This window comes from Chiloscyllium plagiosum, unplaced genomic scaffold, assembly GCF_037043375.1.
Source record: "Chiloscyllium plagiosum isolate Xiang-an unplaced genomic scaffold, Cpla_swu_hap1 HiC_scaffold_32, whole genome shotgun sequence".
Classification (NCBI taxonomy): Eukaryota; Metazoa; Chordata; class Chondrichthyes; order Orectolobiformes; family Hemiscylliidae; genus Chiloscyllium; species Chiloscyllium plagiosum.
In genome coordinates, this window is record NW_028270170.1 from 41,499,925 (window position 1) to 41,524,918 (window position 24,994).

The 24,994-nt window shown below is 42.3% G+C and overlaps 1 protein-coding gene across 1 annotated transcript in view; it reads left to right on the top strand.

The window, feature by feature from the left end:
* The window catches only part of mrc2 (mannose receptor, C-type 2), a 337,889-nt gene that overhangs the window by 248,844 nt on the left and 64,051 nt on the right, over positions 1–24,994 (top strand). The window contains exons 13-17 of the mRNA XM_087977928.1: positions 5,782–5,924; positions 12,937–13,033; positions 13,809–13,947; positions 21,583–21,615; positions 23,562–23,728. Coding sequence (XP_087834054.1) covers positions 5,782–5,924; positions 12,937–13,033; positions 13,809–13,947; positions 21,583–21,615; positions 23,562–23,728 — 579 coding nt within the window. The remainder of the gene's footprint in view (positions 1–5,781; positions 5,925–12,936; positions 13,034–13,808; positions 13,948–21,582; positions 21,616–23,561; positions 23,729–24,994) is intronic.

Below are 24,994 nucleotides of genomic sequence, written 5' to 3' on the forward strand. Positions count from 1 at the left end.
GGGGAGAGAAGAGACATTTAAAAAAAGACATGAGTCAATTTTTTTACACAGAGGGTCATTGACGTGTGGAATGAACTTCCTGAGGATCAGGTGGATGCAGGTACAATTACGATGTTTAAAACATATTTGGATGGACATGAATAGGAAAGGTTTGGAGGGATATGAGCCAAGAGCAGGCAGGTAGGACCCGTTTAGTTTAGGATTATGTTCGGCATGGACTGGTTGGACCAAAGGGTCTGTTTCTGTGCTGTATGTCTCCATGATTCTATAAAAGCAGGCCAGTAGGATTTCAAAAAGCAGGCCACTTCATTGCTGCTGCTTCTGAATAGCACATCGTGTGAACTTCAAGACCTCAACCTTGCTCAGTAGTGTTAACCACTCTGAGGGAGAAAGTGCTACAAAACTGAAAATTCTCTTGCAACAATTACCACTTTGTCCATTGCACCACTTGCTAGTGAAACACTTCCTCAAATCTAACATGCCCTGAAAAACCTCTGACTTGTGCCAAAACCTAGCCCCACCACAGGTGGAATTTGAACTTCAGTCCCCAAATCATTATTCTAGGTGGGGAAAAGGTAGAAAAAGTGAAAAAACAAAAATTATGGTCATAAATGTAAGACAGTAATCAGTAAGTACTTTGAGGAAGTTAAGATAAACTTCTTACCCATAAGGTAGTTTCAATGTGCAGCCGAGTGGTTTAAATGTAGCAGCAGAACCTCAGAAACCAAAGCACAAAACTAAGTTATTCAGCTCATTATGCCTTTGGTGCTTCTATTGAAAGAGGAGTCATGGCTTTCTCTCGTCTCAGCATTTTCCCTTCCCTGAAAAAGTTCCTAATCCTAATGTAATCGTCCAACTTCTTGTATTTATTTATGGAATCAGATTCCATCCGAGTTCCAGATAACGTTCCAGATTCTGACAAGCCTCTGAAAAAGCCTCACCTATGCTCAAGATCTTTTGCCAATGATCTTGTGTCTTTGAACACTAACTTACCAGATAAACAGGTTTTTCTCTTCCAAACCTCACAGCATCGTGAAGGTATTAACTTGCCTCTTAACACTTTCTGTTCAAGAAGAACAATCCTAATTAATTCCACACTCTAAGGTGAAACTGGATAAGTAAGTGTGTCAGGAAAGAACTGAAGCCAACAAGGTTAGATGAAGACATTATGAAGTGTGTGATGAAGGTTCAGAACTATAGTACAGTATTATTGATTGTGACCTTAGGTTCTAAAGTGGAAGAATAGCATATAGCTTGTTTTTACAGGAAAACATGGCTTTTAGTTTAGATTAGATTCCCTATAGTGTGGAAAAAGGCCCTTTGGCCCAACAAGTCCACACCGACCCTCCGAAGAGTAACACACCCAGACCCATTTCAGTCTGACTAACGCACCTAACACTATGAGCAATTTAGCATGGCCAATTCACCTGACCTGCACAATCTTTGGACTGTGGGAGGAAACCAGAGCACCCAGAGGAAACCAACGCAGACACTGGGAGAATGTGTGGCACGGTGGCACAGTGGTTAGCACTGCTGCCTCACAGCGCCAGAGACCTGGGTTCAATTCCCGTCTCAGGCAATTGTCTGTGTAGAGTTTGCACATTCTCCCCGTGTCTGCGTGGGTTTCCTCCAGGTGCTCCGATTTCCTCCCACAGTCCAAAAATGTGCACGTTAGATGAATTGGCCACGTTAAATTGCCCGTAGTGTTAGGTGAAGGGGTAAATGTAGGGAATGGGTCTGGGTAGGTTGCTCTTCGGAGGGTCGGTGTGGACTTGGTGGGCCGAAGGGCCTGTTTCCACACTCTAAGTAATGTAATCTAAAGTAATCTAATCCACACAGACGGTCACCCGAGGCAGGATTCGAACTTGGGTGCCTGGTGCTGTGAGGCAGCAGTGCTAACCACCGTGCCACCCTATTCTTAATATTTTAGATTTGTTTAATTTTAAATTTGTTCATTGAGTGGCAACAAGGTGTCTGGAGATTTGTTTTATTTATATGAATTTTAATGAGGTGAGCAGTTTGGTGAATTTAAAATATGGTAGAAGAAAGAAAATTAAACTTCTGTAACTGGGCAACAAGAGTCCACTAACACAGTCAGGATAGTCCAGGCAGTATGTAAGTTCATTCAATGAGAAAAAGGTTACATCTTACGTTATTAGAGTCATAGACATCCACAGAAATGAAACTGCACTGGTCAGAAACAGCCATCTAACTATTTTAATCCCATTTTCTAGCACTTGGCTCACAGCCTTGTATGCCTTGGCATCACAAGTGTACATCTGAATACTTCTTGTGAGGATTTCTGCCTCTACCAATAGATAGTGAATTCCAGATTTCCACCACCCTCTGGGTGAAAATGTTTTTCCTTACATCCTCTCTAAACCTCCTTTCCCTCCATCTAAATCTATGACCCCATCCTGCTCCAAGGGAGATATCTTTCTTGTGTCTACCCTATAACTTTATACATCTAAATCATGTCACTTTCAATCTCCTGTGGTATAAGGTAAACAACCCCAGTCTATCCAATCTCTCTTCACAATTAAAACTCTCCAGCCCAGGTAACATCCTGAAAATCTCTTCTACACTTTCTCCAGTGCTATCACAATTCTCCGATAATTTGGTTTCCAGAATTGTGAACAATTCTTTAGCTGTGGCCCAACTAACGTTTTAAACAGTACCACTATCACCTCTCTGCTCTTAAACTTTATGCCTCAAAAAATAAAGGCAAGTTAAAAAAAAACCTTCTGACCACCTTATCCACCTGTCCTGATAGCTTAAGAGACTGGTGTATATGCACACTCAAGTCCATCTGATCCTTGGTGCTTCCCAGGGTCCGACCTTGCTTTGTTTGTCCTGTCCAAATGCATCACCTCACCTTTATCTGGTTTGAATTCCATTTGCCATTGATCATCCCATCTATATCCTTTTGTAGTCTAAGGCTATCCTCTTCACTATTTACCAATTTTTGTAATATTTTCAAGTTCACTGATCGTCTCTCCTACATTCAAGACTAATTCGTTTACGTAAACCGCAAAGAACAAGGGCCCCAACATTGAGCCCTGTGGGACCCCAATGGATATAGACTTCCAGTTAGAAAAATACCACTCAACCATCACTCTCTGCTTCCTGCCACTCAGCCAATTGTGGATCCAATTTGCCAAATTTCCTTGGATCAATACCAGGAGCTCTTAGCTTTGTTATCAGGTTCCTATGCAGGACCTTATCAAAAGCTTTGTTAAAGTCCAAGTAGACTACATCAAAAGCATTGCCCTCATCTACACACAGAGTCATAGAGATGTACAGCACAGAATCAGACCCTTCGGTCCAAATTATCCATGCAACCAGATATCCCAACCTCATCTAGTCCCATTTGCCAGCACTTGGTCCATATCACTCTCAACCCTTCCTATTCAAATACCCATCCAGATGCCTTTCAAACATTGCAATTGTACCAGCCTCCACCACTTCCTCTGGGAGCTCATCCCAACTCCTGTACTCAATACTCTGACCAATAAAAGAAAGCATACCAAACCCCTTCACTATCCTATCTACCTGCGACTCTACTTTCACCTCGTTACCTTTTCAAAAAATTCATCAAGTTGGTCAGATATCATCTCCCATTAACAAAACCATGTTGACTGTTCTTGATTAGTCCTTGCCTATTTGTTTTATTGATTCATGACTGATGTGAGCATCATTAGCTTGGCTAGCATTTACTGCCCAGAAGGTAGTTAAGATTCATAGAGTCATAGAGGTGTACAATAGCGAAACAGACCCTTCAGTCCAATTCGTCCATTGGATATCCACCCAATCTAGACCCACCTGCCAGCACCCAGCTCATATCCCTCAAACCCTTCAATTTCATATACACATTCATGTGCCTTTTAAATATTGCAATTGTACTAGCCTCCACCACTTCTTCTGCCAGCCCATTTCCCACAGACACCACCCTCTTTGTGAAAAGGTTGCCCCTTAAGTCTCGTTTCTCTTTCCCTTCTCATGCTAAACCGATGCCCTCTAGTTCTGGACTCCCTTACCCCAGGGAAAAAAGTTGTCTATTTACCCTATCCGTGCACCTCATGATTTTATAAACCTGTATAAGGTCACCCCTCAGCCTCTGATGCTCCAGGGAAAACAGCCCCAGCCTATTCAACCTCTCCCTATACCTCAAATCCTCTAACCCTGGCAACAACCTTGTAAATCTTTTCTGAACCCTTCCATGTTTCACAACATCCTTCCGGTAGGAAGGAGACCATGCAATATTCCTTGAAGTGGCCTAACCAATGTCCTGTACAGTCGCAACATGACCTCTTAACTCCTGTATTCAATACTCTGACCAATAAAGGAAAGCATACCAAATGCCTTCTTCACTATCCTATCTACCTGCAACTCCACTTTCAAGGAGCTATGAACATACACTCCAAGGTCTCTTTGTTCAGCAACACTCCCTAGGACCTTACCTGCTAAGATTTGCTTTCCCAAAATGCAGCACCTCGCATTTATCTAAATTAAATTCCATCTGCCATTCCTCAGCCCACTGACCCATCTGATTAAGATCCCGTTGTAATCTGAGGTAACCTTCTTTGCTGTCCACTCCATCTCCAATTTTCGTGTCATCTGCAAACTTACTAACTATACCTCCTATGTTCATATCCAAATCATTTATATAAATGATGAAAAGTAGTGGACCCAGCACTGATCCTTGTGGCACTCCACTGGTCACAGGTCTCCAGTCTGAAAAATATCCCTCCGCCACCATCCTCTGTCTTCTACCTTTGAGCCAGTCCTATATCCAAATGGCTAGTTCTCCCTGTATTCCATGAGATCTAACCTTGCTAACCAGTCTCCCATTGGTAAGCAACCACATTGCTGTGGGTCTGGAGCCACATGTAGGCCAGACTAGGTAAGGATGGCAGTTTCCTTCCCTAAAGGACATTAGTGAAACAGCTAAGTTTTTCTGACAATCGACATTAGATTCACGAACATTATTAATCTCTCATTTACAGTGTTTTTTAAAATTCAGCTTCCACCATCTACCATGGTAGGATTCAAAGCCAGATCCCCAGATTTAAGCTGAATCTCTGGATTAATTGTCTACTGATAATACCACTAGGCCATCACCTCCCCGAGCCTCTCCAAATGCAAATTAATTCTGTCCCTCAGAATTGATTCCACTCGTTTCCTCGACTGAGGTTAGACTGACTGGCCTGTAGTTTCCTGGTTTTCTTCCTCCCTTCTTGAATAATGGTACCTATAATGTCAATTTCATCAAATTTCATGGAGGTTTGTCTCCATGACATTTTTCACTCTATTGTCTCAAACCCATCTCATTAACCCTAATGATGGCCCATTTCAAATAGTTCCTGTATAGTGTAATATGGTTCACGCTGTTATTTTGTCTACAATAAACTTTTATGTTCTGTTGATGAAAGTATATTGACAACCTTTTGAAATATGTTTAGTGACTAACCTCCACAATAAACAGAAAGAAAACTCTCAATATATTAAGGCAGTCTCACTTTGGGATCTGACTAGTCTAGGAATAATATTAGCTGGAATCACAAAGAAGACTAGTATGGAACATAACCAGTTGGGCCATTAGTCTGTTTTGATAATATAAATACAGTGTATTCTGAGATAACACTGTGATATAAATACAGTGTATTTGCTAGGAGAAAGGGTATGTGATTTCTGATGTCCAGAAGTTGTGAATGTTTAATATCTGGGTTATATTCAGGTGTGTTCACACTTTGTCTTGTTTCTTCTCCTTTTCCTGACTAGGTGTTTCACTTCAACACCATCTATGCTAAGAAGAACTGGGTTCAGGCACACATGTTCTGCTATGAGCAAGGTGCTCACTTGCTCAGCATCAGCAACTTTGAAGAGGAGAAGTTTACAGAGAAACTGGTTAATGAAATCTTTGGGTGAGTCAGTGAGCACTGATTCGAAAGATGGTCAGTGGGATGGGTGGGGCAGCTACTGGTTCCTGGATTCTATCTTTTTCAAAGCCTGAGGAGATGGAATCTGGTCAATGTTCTCTCTGAGCTGCACGGCCCGTCAGCTACTCAGAAATTCCCCTGAGGTTCTGCACTCACTGATTGGCGTGCACAATGATTGGTGCATGCTGATGTATTGACTTTCAGTTTCAGGAGCTAGTGCAATGCACAGGTTTCAGAGATCCATGCGCCAAAATAAAAAAATTGTGAGGGAATATTGGATCTAGTTCTTGGAAATAGCCTTTAGGTTTTTGACCACTAAGCTAAGAAATAAGAAGGGGATGGTGACTTTGGGACAGCACGGTGGCACAGTGGTTAGCACTGCTGCCTCACAGCACCAGAGACCCGGGTTCAATTCCCGACTCAGGCGACTGACTGTGTGGAGTTTGCACATTCTCCCAGTGTCTGCATGGGTTTCCTCCGGGTGCTCCGGTTTCCTCCCACAGTCCAAAGATGTGCAGGTCAGGTGAATTGGCCATGCTAAATTGCCCGTAGTGTTAGGTAAAAGGGGTAAATGTAGGGGAATGGGTGGGTTGCGCTTCGGTGGGTCGGTGTGGACTTGTTGGGCCGAAGGGCCTGTTTCCACACTGTAAGTAATCTAAGTAATCTAATCTAATCTAATCTAAATCTTTATTGGGGTTGTACTACAGGCCCCCAAATAGTCAACAGAAATTAGAGGAACAAATATGCAGGGAGACTGGAGAGACTTGCAGGAGCAATTGGATTGTGATAGTAGGGGATTTTAACTTTCCTGACATAGACTAGGACTGCCTTAGCGTTAAAGGCTGAGATGGGGTGAAATTTGTTAAGTGCCTTCAGGAAAGTTTCCTCAAGCAGTATATAGAGGGTCCTACTTGAGAAGGGGCAAAACTCGACCTCCTCTTGGGAAATAGGGCAGGACAGGTGACAGTGGGGGAGCAATTTGGGACCAGTGACCATTGTTCTATTAATTTTAAAATAGGTATGGAGAAGGAAAACCTGGTCTTCAGGTTCAAGTTCTAAATTGGGGCAACGTGAATTTTGATGGAATTACACAGGAGCTTGCAGGGGTTGATTGGTGTAGTTTGTTCGTCGGCAAAGGAACCTCTGGTAAGTGGGAGGCCTTTAAAAATGAGATAGCTAGAGTTCAAGGTTTGTATGTTCCTGTGAGAGTGAAGAGCAAGGAACAAGGAACCCTAGATGACAAGGGATGTTGAGGCTTTGACCAGTTGGATTAAGGGAATCTCTGATGGTATATAGGGGAGACAGGAATTGGCATCTGGATTAAGGGAACCCTGAAGGTATATTAGGGATACAGGAGTTGGCAGTTGGATTAAGGGAATCCCTGAAGGTATATTGGGGATACAGGAATTGGCAGTTGGATTAAGGGAATCCCTGAAGGTACATTGGGGATACAGGAATTGGCAGTTGGATTAAGGGAATCCCTGAAGGTATATAGGGATACAGGAGTTTACTGACGAAGGAAATCAGCAGGGTGAAAAGGGGGCATGAGACAGCCTTGGCTGAGAAGATTAGGGTGAATCCAAAAAGGTCCTTTAATTATATTAAAGGAAGGAAAAAGAATAACTGGAGAGAGAATAGGACCCTTCAAGGACCAAAGTGGACATGTATGTGTGGAACCGCAGGACTTGGGCGAGGTCCTCAATAATATTTCTCCTCCTTGTTTACTGTGGAGAAAGACATGAAGGGTTAGGAATTCAGGGAAGTTAGTGGTGATATCTTGGGGATAGTCCGTAATACAGTAGAGGAGGTGTTGGATGTATTAGAACATACGAAGGTGAATAAATCTCCTGGTCCTGATCAGATATATCCAAGAACACTGCAAGGGAAGAAATTGCAAGGCCCATGGCTGATATTTTTGCATTATCATTAGCCAAGGGTGAGGTCCCTGAAGAATGGAGGGTAGCAAATGTCGTTTCCATATTCAAGAAGGGCCCAAAGATAACCTAGAGAATTATAGACCAGTAAGTCTAACATCTGTGGTCAGTAAATTACTAGACAAGATTATGAGATAAGATATACATGTATTTGGATCAGGAGTAGTCAGCATGGCTTTGTGCGTAGGAGATCATGCCTCACAAATTTGTTAGAGTTCTTTGATGAAGTGACTAGGAAGGTTGATGAGGGCAGGACAGTAGATGTAGTCTGTACGGATTTCAGTAAGGCCTTTGATAAGGCTCCACATGGTAGGCTGATGTGGTAGGTTAGATCGCATGGAATCCAGGTGGAGCTGGCAAACTGGATACAAACTGGCTTGATGGTAGGAAGCAGATGGCAATAGTGGAAGGATGCTTGTCGAACTTGAGGCCTGTGACTAGTGGTGTGCCTCAGGAGTCGGTGCTGGGCCCATTACTGTTTGTTTTCTGTAGTAATGGTTTGGAGAAGAATGTACAAGGCATGATTAGTAAGTTTGCAGATGACACTAAAATATGCAGTATCATGAACAGTGAGAAAGGTTATCAGAAATTGCAGGAGGACCTCAATCAGCTGGGGAAGTGGGCTGAGAAATGGCAAATGGAGTTTAATATAGAGAGTCTTGCATTTGGAAAGTCAAATCAAGGTAGGAGCTTCATGGTGAATGGTAGGGCCCTCGGGAGTGTAGTGGAACAGTGGGGCCTTGGAGTTCAGGTGCATGGTTCTCTGAAAGTGGAGTGAGGGGTAGACAGGGCAGTGAAGAAGACATTTGGCACACTGGCCTTCATCAGTCAGGGTATAGAAGTTGGGAAGTTATATTGAAGTTGTACAGGACATTGGTGAGGCCGCACTTGGAGTATTGTGTTCAGTTTTGGTCACCATAGCTATGGGAAGGATGTTATTAAAACTGGAAAGTATGCAGAAGAAATTTACAAGGATGTTGCCTGGACTCAAGGGTCTGAGTTATAGGGATAGGTTGGACAAGCTAGGACCTCTTTCTTTAGAGCATAGGACACTGAGGATGTATCGTATAGAAGTGTATAAGATCATGAGGGTTGTCTTCGTGCTATAGGACTCTACAACTCTTAAGCTCATCATGTACATACTTAAACAGCCCACTGCCTTACAGACTCGAATCACAGCATGCCTCACCTTCAACAAAAAGATCTGGAAGATTTCTTCTGTTTCCAACATTCCGTCCTGTTTACTCTCAATTCTCAGTACTTTTCACAAGTTATGTCAAAACCTACAATCCCTGCCTACACACCTCTCTCTCTCTCTCTCTCTCTCTCTCTGATCCCCATAATCCCAATAAGATTATAAGTAAAAAGGGAGCAGGAGTCGGATATCTTTGACATTATGCCATATTCAGATTCCCACCTTCCATTGCTCTATGGGAAAGAGAATTCCAAAGACTGACACCCCTCAGAGAATATCTCCATATCTCCAAATTTATTTATCTCCATAGTTCTAGATTACACCACAAGGGAAATATACAGCAACTACTACGACAGGTCTATTTAGTATCTTGTTTCAACAAAATCATTTTTCATTCTTCTAAACCCCGAGAAGCAATGGCCCACAGTGCTCAGAAACTCTTCAAGTGACAAACCTCTTCATCCCAGGAACCAGTTTAATAAACCTTCTCTGAAGAGCTTTCCAATGTAAGTTTGACCTTCCTTTAATAAGGAGACCAAAACTGTACTAAATACTCTAGCTATGGTCTGAATCAGTGCCTTCTACATCTGTCCCAAGGCTTTCTACTTACCTCTCCAGTAGTTCCATAGTTATTTAGTGTACCTAGAATCATTGAATCATACAATTCCTATAGAGCAGAAAGAGGCCATTCAGCTCATTGAGTCTGTACTGACCCTTTGAAGGGCATTCCTCCCTCCTACCCCATCCCCATAACCCTGTATGAAGTTTTCTACTATGGCTAGCCCACATCACTGGACACTATGGGGCAATTTCTTTCATAATGGCCAATCCAACTAACTTGCACATCATCTGATTGTGGGAGGAAAGTGGAACACCTGGAGGAAACCCATGCAGAGACAGGGAGAATTTGCAAACTTCACACAGGCAGTCACTCAAAGCTGCAATCGAACCAGGATCCCTACTGCTGTGAGACAGCAGTGCTAACCTATATGCTAACCTTTTCTGATTCATACACAGGAACCCCCAGATCCCTGTGTACAACATTTCGCATTCTATTTTCATGCAAATAATGTTCAGTCGACCCATCGTTCTGCTAAAATGAACAACCTCACATTTTCCCAAATTTCCATTTACTTTTTTTTTGGTCCACTCGCTTATTCTATCATTTTCGCTTTGAAGATGCTCTTTATCTTTGCCTCAACTTATTCTCCTACCAACTTCGTGTCATCGGCAAATTTCACAATATAGCCAGTCAGTCCTTTACATTTAAGTTGTCATTATAGATTGTAAATAGTCAAGACCCAACACTGATACTTTGGCATTCCACTAATAGATTACCAAACTGAAAATTTATGGATGTAGGTTTGCTCACTGAGCTGGAAGGTTCATTTCCAGACATTTCGTCACCCTACTAGGGCAGCACGGTGGCTCAGTGGTTAGCACTGCAGCCTCACAGCACCAGGTGCCTGGGTTCGATTCCAGCCTCGGGCGACTGTCTGTGTGGAGTTTGCACATTCTCCCTGTGTCTGCACGGGTTTCCTCCGGGTGCTCCAGCTTCCTCCCACAGTCCAAAGATGTGCAGGTTAGCTGGATTGGCCATGCTAAATTAGGTGCATAGTGTTAGGTTCATTAGTCAGAGGGAAATGGGTCTGGGTGGGTTACTCTTCAGAGGGTCGGTGTGGACTTGTTGGGCCAAAGGGCCTGTTTCTGCACTGTAGGGAATCTAATCTACTAGGTAACATTTTCAATGGGCCTCCAGGCGAAGCACTGTTGATAATTCCTGCTTTCTATTTATATGTTTGGGGGTTTCTTTGGGTTGGTGATGTCATTTTCTGTGGTGACATCATTTCTTGTGGTGATGTCATTTCCTGTTCTTTTTCTCAGGGGGTGGTAGATGGGGTCTAACTCGATGTGTTTGTTGATAGAGTTCCAGTTGGAATGCCATATTTCTAGGAATTCTCGTGCATGTCTCTGTTTGGCTTGTCCTAGAATGGATGTGTTGACCCAGTCAAAGTGGTGTCCTTCCTTCTCTGGATGTAAGGATACAAGTGACAGAGGATCATGTCGTTTTGTGGCTAGTTGATGTTCATGTATCCTGGTGGCTAGTTTTCTGCCTGTTTGTCCAATGTAGTGTTTGTTACTGTCCTTGCACGGTATTTTGTAAATAACATTAGTTTTGCTTGTTGTCTGTATAGGGTCTTTCAAGTTCATTAGCGGCTGTTTTAATGGGCTACCACAATTTATTTCAAATTGTGTCCAGTTAGCTAGTCCTCGGTCCATGTTAATGTATCACCTCAGCACTATGAGCTCTTATCTTGTGCTCTAACCTTCTAGCCTTATCAAATGTCTTTTGAGAATTCAAATATGCTTCATCTATTGGTTCCCCTTTATCCATCCTGCTTGATACATCCTTTCAGAACTCGAACACAATTACCCTTTCACAAAACCATGTTGAATGCTTGCTTGTATTATGATTTTCTAAATGTCCTGCTCCTATCTCATTAATAATTGATACCAGCAATTTCCCAATGATAGATGTTAGACCTTTCTACTGGGAATGGAACAGAGGGCTGTGTCTTGCAGCCTACCCTGAAGGATAACTCACTTGGCAGACCTAAGTAATTAGATCTCCTCATTAGCTTCCATGTAGCTCATGGAAGCTAATGAGGAGATCTATCTCAAGCATAGCTACCCAGACAAGAGTTAGCAACAGCAGATAATTTACACTCAGGAATAACTGCATGAAATTCCTACATTCCAACAATGAATAAACTTGAAAATGTATTTCTTAGTTGTTGAGCATTTTGGATAACTTTACATTTAAACAGTGCCTTTCACAATGTAAGACATATCAATGTAAGAATTTCAGCCTGTTTATCTCCCTCCTGATTTTATTGGAGTTTACTGTAATGGAAATAAATATGGAGGTGATGCACAGTCAGCTATTAATTCATTGTGTCAAAGAGCCAATGATTCTGAACCCAACAGAATTATAGAATCCCTACAGTGTGGAAGTAGGCCATTCAGCCCACCGAATCACCACTGACCCTCTGAAGAACATCCCACCCAGACAGCGGCCCTACCCTAATCTTATAACCCTGCATTTCTCACCTAACCTACATATCCCTGAACACTATAGGTAATTTAGCATTGCCAGTCCACCTAAACTGCACATCTTTGGACTGTGGGAGGAAACCAGAACACCCGAAAAATGAGCAAACTCCACACAGTTACAAGGCTGGAATCGAACCTGGGCCTCTGGCACTGTGAGGCAGTAATGCTAACCATTGGGCCCATGGACACACTCCAAACCAAGTGACTACTGAAGGATTAGTGGATGAAACAGATTAGCGGATTCTCTCCCGTACGGTAATTAACATGTATGCTGACACTCATTTTTGATTGACTTTATTTGAAACAGTCACAGCAAAGCAGAGCAGAGCTGGCTTTGATTTTGGAAGGTTAGATTACTTAGTGTGGAAACAGGCCCTTCGGCCCAACAAGTCCACACCGAACTTCTGAAGAGTAACCCACCCAGACCCATTCCCCTCCATTTACCCCTTCACCTAACACTACAGGCAATTTAGCATGGTCAATTCACCTAACCTGTACATTTTTGGACTGTGGGAGGAAACTGGAGTACCCGGAGGAAACCCACGCAGACACGGGGAGAATGTGCAAACTCTGGCACTGTGAGGCAGCAGTGCTAACTACTGACCACTGTGGCGCCTCTACTGCAGGCGACTCTGTCCTGTCTCTGTAAACAGAATAATCCAACAATGAAAAATTGAATTATTTTTAATAAAATGTTTACTATAAATTTATGAAGTATGATGAAAATGAGTCATTGTCTATTTCTACTTCGTAGAGAGTCAGAGGATCACGATTATCATTGGTTCTGGCTTGGATTGAACCGACGAAACCCAGGGACAGAACAAAGCTGGGCATGGAGTGATGGAACTGGGGTGAGTATCTGTCTGAATAACCAAGTCACAGGCTGACTTGCTTGAGTGGGAAGAATAGGGACAGGTTTGTACATTGCAGTGTGACAGAATAAGTTTGCATTCCCCACTATAACACTCCACTTGTGTACAAAGCTCCCCTTCCCCTGAGATATCATACACACAATTAAACATCTTTGGTGTGTCAGTTTGTTCCATGTTAGACAGCATATGTATTTGCAACAAGAACAGATGTTGCTGAAGAACCTCAGCAGCAACTGTTGAGAAAAAGCTGAATTAATGTTTCGAGTCCAGTGACCCTTCTTCAGAACTGTATTTTCCCGATTACACGCAAAAAGCTGAAAACTGTCATAATGGGTGGCTGGAATGAAAAGCAGGAACTGTAAGCAATTAAGTGCAAGAACAGAAGGTGCAGGAGATTGCAGAGGTAGGGCAGAGTGAGAACATGGAGGAATTTGAGAATATATTAGTTAAAATGTAATGCTAAACCAACTTTGCAAGGATGAGACAATGCAGCTGCACTTTGTATAAGGTGCAGTGTATGGGAAGGTAGATGAAGGAACAGCATCAAAGACAGCATTAGAAACAACAACAAAAATGGAAATTGCTGGAAAAGCTTAGCAGATCTGGCATCATTTGTGAAGAGAAATTAGAGTTAACCAGAGTTGGGACCAGTGACCCTTCCTTAGAACTGGAACAACAATTTGGATAGAAGTAATTGGCACATAGAAAATTATGGGCAGTGTAAGTAACCTAAACCTATTGCATTCTTGCGCAGTATTCCTACAACAACTTTGGACGAGATGTCTATGAAGATGATAGCGTCCGACGCTGTGGAGTCATTGACATTGCCTCCTCACTATGGCGAGCAGTACGCTGTGAGAATCAACTGGACTGGATCTGTAAGATCCGCAAAGGTAGGAATGGCAGTGAAGGATGGCTGAAAGAACAATCCAAAAGAATACTTTCAGGGAAATGAAGCTCTGCAAGTGATACCAAGCTTCAGCAAGGTTCATAACCTGCATGTAAGTCAGTATTGCTGTGCACCACACCGGGTATTGAGTTATTGAGTCCCCTAGCATAATATTCATGAATAAATCTCCCTTTCTTCCCTTTGAGTTCCAGGCAAGCAAGCTTCAGGAGGCCGTTAGTTCAGCTGGCACAGGTTCTTCCACAGGCAAACCTGGTACTAATGTGCTTGAGAATGAAATTGTGGGAACCATCGTATTAGACAGATGTACAGTGTAGAATTATTGAATGATCAATGATTTTTTTATCATATCCTTTCATATTCACTTGTCTAATCTCAATCTCTGACTCACTCCCCATGCACCTTAATAATATCCTCCAGTCTATTTCCATCTCGCACTTACTGCCCATACCCAATAATATGACAGTATCAGTAAGAGTGGCCACCGCATAATTCTTGTGGGGACCAAGTCCCACTGTCACATTGAGAATAACCTCCATTGTGTTGTGTGGCACTATCACCGTGTTATATGGGACAGACTTCGAACTGATCAAACAACTTAACTGGGTATCCATGAAGTGCTGTGGGCCATCAACAGCAGTAGAATTGTACTTCAGCACAATCTGTAATCTTATGGCCCAGCATATACCCCACTCAACCATTACTATGAACCCTGGGGATCAACCCTAGTTCAATGCAGAGTGCAGGAGGGCACGTCAGGAGCACCACCAGACATACCTAATAATGAGATATCCACTTGGTGAAGCTACCAAACAGGACTATTTGCATACCAAACAACATTAATAGCAAGCAATTGATAAGGCTAAGCAATCCCACAACCAATGGATCAGATCTAAGCTCCTCAGTCCTGCCGTATCTAGTCGAGAATGGTGGTGGACAATTAAACAACTATTGGAGAAGGAGACTCCACAAACATCCCAACACATCAGCGCCAAGGATAAATCTAAAGCATTTGCAGCAACATTCAGCCAGAAATGCCAAGTGGGTGATTCACCTCAGCTTCCTCCAGTCTTCAGCCAATTCAATTCACTCCACGTGACATCATGGAGACACTGCATACTGCAAAGGCTATGGGTTCTGACAACTATCCGGCAATAGTTCTGAAGACTTGTGCTCCAGAACTTGCTGCTCCCCTAGCCAAGCTGTTACAGTATAGTTAAAATACTGGTATCTACCCAACAATGTGGAAAATTTCTCAGGTATGTCCTGTACAAAAAGGACAAATCCAACTTGGTCAGTTATCGCCCGTCAGTCTATTCTCAATCATCAGTAAAGTGATGGAGGGTATCATCAGCATTGCCATCAAGCAGCACCTGCTCAGTGATGCCCAGTTTGGGTTCCACCAGGACCACTCAGCTCCTGAGCTCATTACAGCTTTGATTCAAATATGGATGAAAGATCTGATTTCCAGAGGTGAGGTGAGAGTTACAGCCCTTGTCATCAAGGCTGTATTCGACCGCGTGTGGCATCAAGGAGCCCTAGCAAAACTGGAATCAGTGGGTATCGGGGGCAGACTCTCCACTGGTTGAAGTCATATCTGGAAGATGGTTGTGATTGTTGGAGGTCAAACATCTCAGCTTCAGGACATCTCTGCTGGAGTTCCTCAGGGTAGTGTCCTAAGCCAAATCAACTTCAGCTACTTCATTCACATCCCATGAGTGAATAAAAGGGGATCCCGCCCAGTATAATCCACTCATTTCCCAGACCTTACGATAAATATTTGAAGTATCCGTCTCTTTGGAAATCATTTATGGATTCAGAATAAACGTGTTCCAGATAATTCTGTGAAGAGCTTTTTTTTGTCACTTTTACTCGTGGAATGTCCCTGACTGCTTTTTGTCATTTACCTGAATCTGCTCTCTCTCTCGCTCTCTCTCACTGCCCTCTCACTGTCCAATGAAAATAATCTGACACTGTGCATCTTACTTTAACGTTTCATAATTGTGAAGGTGTTTATCTCTTTTCTGCAAGTTTCCCAAATGCCTCCATTTCCTAAATAGTAAATATATCACTCCATCTGAAACATTATTTTAGATTGTGCTTCTGTGACCTTGTGAGGGAATGTATTCCACATTCTCACAACTCTTTGTCTTAAGTGATTATTGCTTTGTTCTTATGGATATGATCAGATTTTAATATTACTTCTGGACAACTCAACCCCCACGTAAATTGCACACGTTATTTTAACATGCAAAGAAATTCCCAGGACTGGTTGCAAGATGTCATTTATTACTAATCTCACCCCTGTAAAGAAATGAATGATGGATCATTCCTGTTGTCTTGAAATATTTTGAAATGTTACAGTAATATGCATTAGGGGGGCACCTGCTGGATATAAGTGGCATTGAAAGTTAGACACATTTTTCAGTGAGCTGGCTGAAAGCATATGGAGTCTCTCTACCTGTTAGAAGAGCCACAGTGCTAGTCAATGTGTTGCAGCCAGATAGCATGTAAAGAATGGATTTGAGTTAGAGGAAGTGCAGTTGAGTCTGGAGCGTACATAATGTCAAGATGAGCAGACTGTCAACACCTCTGTTGGCTATGTCAGAAGGTGATTTGTGCTAAATAAAGGAACATCGTGGAATCTCAATCATAATCTAGTGATTAGTGAGCTTGTACTAATGGGCCAGATGCGAACTTGCAAATTCTATCCATTGAAAATGGCATTCTGTCCTTAAAAATATAAAGAAATTGATAGAGAATTTGAATTCTGGGCTTTACACAGGATATTACCAGCTGCACAGCATTAAGCTCAATGTTTTCAAAGACAACTGTAAGAGGGCAAATGATTTGACTTAGATCAGTGAGTTTTACAAATCCTCAGGGAAAATATGAAACACATTAAAGAGTTCTATCAACTATGTATTAGAGAAGGTTATGTCCTGGATTCAAAGTGTGAATTATGGATAGCTGCCATTAAAGTGCAGTTTAAATAAATACAATTCATCAAATGTCACTTCTCCTCTTTGAGTTGGTAGATTATTTAAGCTCCACTCTCTTTAGCTGCTAGGCTGATATTGCAGTGCAGAGTAAGACAATGTTGGCAGGTATAGAATCTCAGCCTATCTGAAACAAAAGCAGAAATAGCTGGAGAAGCTTAGCAGGTTTGGTAGCATCTGTGGGAAGAAAGCAGAGTTAATATTTTGAGTCTGGTGACTCTTCATCAGCTTATCTGTTGGTTGAAGTTACATAGCAATTTCATGGTGTAGTGGAAGAAGAGCAGAGTGTTTGCCACAATTCCTGGCCAATATTCCAAAAACCCTTGATCTGATTGTTATTTTGGTTGGCTTTGCATTTAGTTGTGATAGCACAGCGATGGAACAACTGCACTCCAAGAGTAATTCATTTGCTGCAAGTCATTTTTGGGAATTGTGAAAAAAAGACTTTGATTTATTTGGCGCTTTTCACGACATCAAAAAGCACATTACAGCCAATGAAGTCAAATATGTTTTGAAGTGTAATCGCCATCGGAAAGTATTGTTTCAGTTCATGCTCTTTCTTCGTCTCACATTAAACCTAATGGATCTCTTACAACCAGCAAAAGTTGAAGTCTCCAAAGTGACAAGTAGGAAGAGTGCATGAATAATTACACAGCATACTTTATTAGACTTAATGAAATCATGCTTGATGACAGTCAATTGGCAGGTCTGTTGTATGTTATTATTTGAAGTAAAGTTTGGTCAAATCCATGTCAAAAAAGTGCATGTAAAATGACTGGTAAATATTCATTTGTCATACTCTGACATTAAAACATAGAATCTCAGTTAAAGGGTATTTATATAAAATGGCCATCAAACTACTCAAAACGGGTTGTTTATTGGCATCAAGAATAACGTATTGATCGAATCATTTCTATCAGTGAAAAAGTAGCACCAAGGACACGTAAGAGGCCACTGAATCCCACCCTCAAGCATGGACCACCATTCCAGTTGATCTGTACCTCAAGTGCATTTACCCCCCTTTGTTCCATGTCCCACAATACTCTTACCTGACCTAACCTCAATCTTGAAAGCTACAGTTGACATGTGATGAATGTTCATAATAAATTAGTATTTGGGGACTTGGGTTCTAAAGTAGAGATAAACGGGTTTTTTGTTTTGAGTTCTATCAAGGTTTTTTTTTTCAAGGGCCAGAGACTTTTTCTCAAGTAGTGGGTCGGAACAGTCTTTCTAAAAAATGATGTGACTTAATTTAAAAGACCTGATGAAATAATTACTGGTGTTTACTAAGAGGCCAGCAGAGAAGGAACATAAGCCAGTGCCATTGAGAGAAAAGATCTACACAGCAGAAGAGCAGTTTAGGTTTGGCAACCTCTAGGTCACCGGAGCTGGAAAGAAGTCTTAAAACTGTTGTAGCTAATGGAGACAGCATCCTGCTCTCCAGTCAAAGTATTAGAAAAGTCTTTCCTAGGTCTTTCTCCATTATTCCTGATACACCTGAAAAAGGCAGCTGCCAGATAAGGACTGCCCCTCGATGAGGACTGCATCCTATCACTGAGCACTTACTCATATGCTTCATTCCTAGGGGCTAATAGTTTCTTTTGTCCATACCAATGTGACCCCTACTACCCTATGAGTAGAATAGCTACCCAAAAGTCAGGGTGATCACCTTTTTTGCCCACTTCCCAGCTCAAGGTCAATTATATTATGCCAGGAACATCATCTGGCTCTAAGCACTTGCATACATAATACACTCCACCCGCTGGTTTCCTACTAACTTAGAATGATGGTTTTAGAATTGTTTATGGTTTTGTAGAGAGAAAATATTAATTCTATGTCAGCTTATTTCTTAACTTCTTTACAATGAATAAAATACCCATTTATTAAGAGTCTTAATTTCTCATAAAATAGTGTCAGAAAGGAATAAGGAGAATTCACAGCCTGTTCACACTCAGAACTCATGATCATCTGCTGAAGAAAGGTTTTACAAACAATATAGTTCCTCTTCAAGATCTCTACAGCAAAGTATGTGTCTTTCAACATCAGAATCTAGATGTCCTCTGAAGTGTGATGTAACAGTCTGAGCCATTTTCGTCCTTTGGTGTCAGTTCACTGGTAATGGTGGAGGTGGAGAAAACCTGACAATGATGATACCATTGACGATATCATCATTGTCAGCACATAATGGATTATTCAGCATCTAACCTTTACTCTGCACTCAAATTGCCAGCAAGTTGGAAATAAAATGTTTGGGACTGATCATTCAGGGTTATCTAAAGACCACACTGAAAGCAGGCAAGTGCTGAAAATACCAGTGCCAGACAAAGTGTCAGCTACAGGGCAGCGGCAATGTTAACCAGGGTGAAGGAAGGCAGGATGGGTGAACACTCATCACCTGATCAAGGCTAATTAATACTTTAAAAGCTTGTTAAGAGCTCATCAAAGTTGGAAACTATTGAAGAGGTGGAATGGTTTCCCAGGTATTGAGTTGGAGTACCCTTAGCCCCTTGAGAGGGTCAGCGGGACAAAGGAGGACTGAGCTGCTGGGATTGAGGCAACTGCACAGGTGGCAAGGAGATGGGAGAGGAGAATGGCATTGGATAGAAAGAGGGCAGGAGGCAGCAGAGGCCAAACTCTCAACACAGGATCCACTTACGAAGGTGGAGCTACCTAGAGATGACCAATAGCCAGTGCTGTGGACTTACCAGGCGTGTGGTAAGTGATATCTGTGATCTTGTACCAAGGACCTTGCCAGTAGTCATTAAAGTCACTTTACCCTTGAACATCTTCACTTCTGGCTCCTTCATCTCAGCTGTGGATCTTCGTGGCACTTTGCCATAGTAATCAGCTAGCCGTGCCATTGAGACGAGGTGTCACGAGTCTGGGCCCTCTGACATTGCAAACATGCTACTGCTGTGGAAAGATGGAAAAACAGTAATGGTGAGCTACACTGGAGCAAGCACAATGTTTTATCACTATACACTGTGCCTATTTCCACATGTCTGCCTTATAGTATGCATGTGGCATTGGCCATGATGCAGCCACCTTGCATGGGTCAATAGTGTCAGGACTGCCTCCCTTGACAGAGCTTGTGTCATTCCTTTCCAAGGAAATGTAGTTACCTCCACTCATTTCTACTGAAGTGGTGGTCTTTCACATCCCACCACATTAATGAATTGGCTGGCATCCTAAGGGACAAGTGACACCCATCCTGCACAGCGGCAGAGGTTGTTAACATAGTTGTAGCACTCCAAACAAGTTCTCTGGAAAGCGCTATGGCTGCTGGTCTACTCCGTGATAACAACCAGTCTTGCATGGCTAGGTGTGAATGTCTCTTAGCCTTTCTCCCCCACACCAGAGCAACATGCAGGAAGGTGTGACTGAACTATGCAGCCACCCAGGATACTGCTTCTGCTATGCCCACATCTCCAGTAGAATTCCTCTGTGGATGGTGGAGGGGGGTTGCTGTAATCTTGCAGGTCTGAGTTTGGAGAATGGGTGCTGGGATGATTGCTACAACAAAGGACATTCTCGTGGCCTTCAAAGATGGCGTCAGCAGCTTCTTCCATGTCAGGTGATGACGTAGTCATTATCTTGAAGCTAATTCTAGCTATTAAGTTGGCAGATTTGCTCACCTCCTGTCACAGTGAAATGACATTTTTTCCAGGTTGCCTTCAATTATTTTATATCCAGAAGTGCTCAGTGGTACGGTGGCTCAGTGGTTAGCACTGCTGCCTCACAGCGCCAGGGGCCTGGATTCAATTCCTGCCTCAGGCAACTGTCTGTGTGGACTTTGCACATTCTCCCTTTGTCTGTGTGGGTTTCCTGGGAGTGCTCCAGTTTCCTCCCACAATCCAAAGATGTGCAGGTCAGGTGATTTGGCCATGCTAAATTGCCCATAGTGTTAGGTGGATTAGTCAGCGGTAAATATAGGGTAGGGGGGTGGGTTACTCTTTGGAGAGCCGGTGTGGACTTGTTGAGGCCAAATTACCTGCTTCCATACTGTAGAGAATCTAATCTACACAACTGAGCAGTTTTTGTGCTTCCCCTTCTCCAATCATCCAATCACGGCTGTATTTTTCCATCACCACCAAATCACCTATGTTTTCTAATTGACTAATTTACATGCAAAGCCCCATTACAGGTGAGGAAGCAGTAGGGATCAAATGAAGATGGAAAGGGAGATAAAGCATTCCAACCCATGTGTCCACCTTTCTGTAAAGGCAATGATTGTTAGACTTCCTTCATTACTCCATCCTTTGATGTTAATACCTGTCTCTCAGGTAGAACCTGGTGTCCCAGTGACCTAGTCCCTGAAGGTCCAGTCAAACCACCTTACTCTAGTTCTTCCAGCTCAAATTCCAAACTAATTCTATTTTCTTTTGTCTGTTGCTGTTCCAGAGATCCATGTGCAACATGTGTGCTAAATCTGACATGTAGCTCCTTGCACACACAGTACTTGCGCTTTTTATTGTAGCACACATCAATGCAGTGGCTGTGACCACTAGCGCACACAGTGCCTTTGGAAACTCCTGCTGATAGGTATAAACCATAGGCTAACCAAGGAGTGACATGTCTTGGGAATTTACACTGTTCTAATCAATTCTTCCTTTGTCCCACAGGAGCTGTTGTGAAGGAACCAGAGGGCACTGAAGGTATGTTGCATTTTATAATGGTGTGGAATAGCAAAACACAGCTATTGTAATAGGAACATGGTCGGCCATGCAGGTCTGCTCTTTTCCTGCTTATCTAGCTTCACCTAAACTTTTGTTATTTTACCAGTCTTATTCACAGGGAGACGTAATCAGTTTGAGGATAGTCAAAAATTGTTTCAAAATGTATTGATGCATTCCATTTATGTGTTTTAGCTTCATTTGTTGCATTCTCCTGTTTGGTGTGCAATTGTCATCTGTCATTATTGATTTCTGACTTCAGCGTTTCAACTTCATTGAGATTCGTGTTCCTGGCTTTTTAGTTCTAACTTGTAGCTGCAAAATTGCTTCAAAATTTGAACCAGTCAACCATAAAATATGTATGTGTCTCCAGTGTATTACATTAAATTGGGATGTGCATCCTGGCTGAGGTATGGATGTGGGCAGGAGGAGGCTAAGCTTGGTGGAGCACAGAGTTCTTGGAGGATTCTGGGCTTGGGGAGGTTTGGGAGGAGTGAGGCCATGGAGGGATTTGACAAATTTGATGAGTATTTTAAAATGCTTCCAGTGCCAGATCAGGGAGCCCTAGAGGATGGCCAGATGGAGCTTAGGATACATATTTGGCTGAGCTCAAATTTAAAGATCGGGTAAGGTGGGAAACCAGCTATCATAGGAGAACATTGGAATTGTCAAGTGTCAAGGCACTGTAATAAAGACCGAAGAGAATTTTAGCAATAAATCTAGTTGGTTGGGGCAGTGACCTGGCTGCTTTGTGGAGGCGGACGTAGGTGGTTTGATGATGAAGAGAATATGTGGTTGTAAGTTCAGCTCAGAGTCAAATTGGCTGTGAAGGTTGTAAATGATGTGGGTCCATCTCAGACACTGAATGGGTTGGGGTGGGGAGGCAGAGTATGAATGGAGGAAGAGAGTTGATGGTTCTGGAATGAAGTAGACAGGACTGAAAGACATGGTCAGATTTTCAGAGTTCAGTTTTTTCCAGAGGCCATTAAAAATGATAACTGAGATTCCCATTACAGATGCGGGATAATGATGCAGCTTGTAAGCTCACATCATGCACTCCTCGCCTCGAGTGTTAGGCATCTCATACCATAGAGTCTGGCTCGCTTCTCGAGGACTCTTGGTTCATGAAGGAGCCATGAACCATAGTTGTGCTTTGGGAACCTTTTGAAAGGTGTATTTGAAAGGTCTCATCCATGTTCCCTCCATTCACACAGTGTATACTATGTACTGAAACAATGAACCATATAGTGACAGTTTAAAGTCTTGAAATGTTCTTAGGAAGCAGACCATTCAGAAATCTGCTTTAAAAATTCCACTATTAATGCCCTAATTTGTTCCTACATTAATGCCAACTTTATAGAGTATCTGAGTCAAGAGTGTGGTGCTGGAAAAGGTCAGGCAGTATCTAAGGAGCAGGAGAATTGATGTTTCGGGCATAAGCCCTTCATCAGGAATGGGCATCACTCTTCATTCCTGATCCTCAATTTCTCCTCCTTTATAGAGTACCAGTCAGACACTGCCTTTTATAATCAAAGTAAAATAACCTTTATCCCTCTTTACATTTCTTAATCTTGTCCAAGTAACGTACAGATGTGAGAAAATGAATCAAAAAAGGATAACTTATTGTAATCTCAAAAATTAATCAAAGTGTTTTGAAACAGCAACAGTGAAGGAATGGGAATAAAGTTCCAAGTCAGGGTGGCATATGACTTAGAGGGGAGCTTGTCGGTTGTGATGTTACCAGATCTAAACTGAACTTCTCTGATGACCTGAGATGTTAACTCTGCTTCACCCTCCTTACATATTGCCTGATTTGTTGAGTATTTCCAGCACTTTCTGTTTTCAATTTCATCTTTGTATTCGTTCAGAGTAACATTTTTTTGGTTTACATTGCTGATGCAAAATGAGTCAAAGCCTTCTCTTGCCAGATGCTGCAAGCAACCAGTGGTTCCAGTTCCAGGATGCAGAGTACAAGTTCTTTAAGCATCTCTCCACCTGGCCTCAAGCCCAGCGGATCTGTACCTGGTTCAAAGCGGAACTGGCCTCCATTCACAGCCAGGAGGAGCTGACCTTCCTAGGACAGACCCTGCAGAAGGTAGGACTGAAAAAATGCACTAAGAAATGATACTGAACTCCTCAGCTCTCCGGAGTGAGCTCTAGTGGTTTTGCACAGATGTGCACCAACATCTGCTCTAGTTAAATTAGGAAGGGGAATCTGGAAAACAGTTTATTCAGATTCACTTTGAGGAAGGGTACACGATTGCAGCTCAGACATAAATCCAATATGAAGATTATTATTCCATTTCACTGGCATAGGTTAACAGACAGAGAAGAAAGGAGCCAACCATTGTAATTCACTCTCTTTCAATTTAGAAGTTCTATATTGTGTTGTTCCTTGTGGTTTTTCAATACTAATCTAAATCTTATAAAACAATGATCACTCTTACTGAAATGTTGCCCCACAAACACTTAGTTCACGTAACTCGCCTCATTTCTCATCACTAGATATCGAAATACCTCCTTTCTAAATAAATTGAAAATATTCTGATCTAGGAAATTCTCATGAGCACTTCAGAAATTCCTCCCCTTCCTTACCCTTTAATGTTACACTTTCCCAATTAATATTTGGGTAATTGAAGTCCCCTATTATCACCACTCGATAGTATTTGTGCATCTTTCTGATTCACCTGCAGATTTGTTCCCCTATCTCGGTCTTGAAATGCAATAAAGATCATAGAGATTGGTGGCACTCTCTAAGACTGTAATGTCATCCCTAATATGGACTGTCACCCCACTTCCTTTCTTCCTCCATCTTTTCTGAACATTTTGTCCTTGAACATATTTCTGTTTTTGCCACTACATCATATTCTATTGTGCTTTTAGCTCACCAACTTTATTCACCGTTATCTGTGTATTTACATATGTTGTAAATCTGACTCTTCATTTTTCATTATCCTTCTTACTTTGCTCCTATCTGATATGGTACTACCTCTTTCTTTAGTCATGTCCACAACCTCACTTTATGAACTATGTTCACTTCTTTTCATCCAATATGCTGCTGCCTATCCCCCTATCAATTTATTCCTTCCTCCAACTGAACCTCCTTGAAGGGCCTTGGTCCAGTCCTGTTGAGGGACAACCAACTTCTTTTGAATAGGTGCCTTCTGTCCCAGGACTGATATCAGTGCTCCACAAATTTCAAACCCCCTCCTCCTACACCAAGCTTTAAGCCGTATATTACCTCTCCCAATCTTACTATTTCTACTCTTGCAAGCGCATGACACCAGGAGTTATCCAGAGATTGCTAATCTTGAGGTCTTAAACTTTACCTTCTTCCTTAGCTCTGTAAGTCTGACCTTAG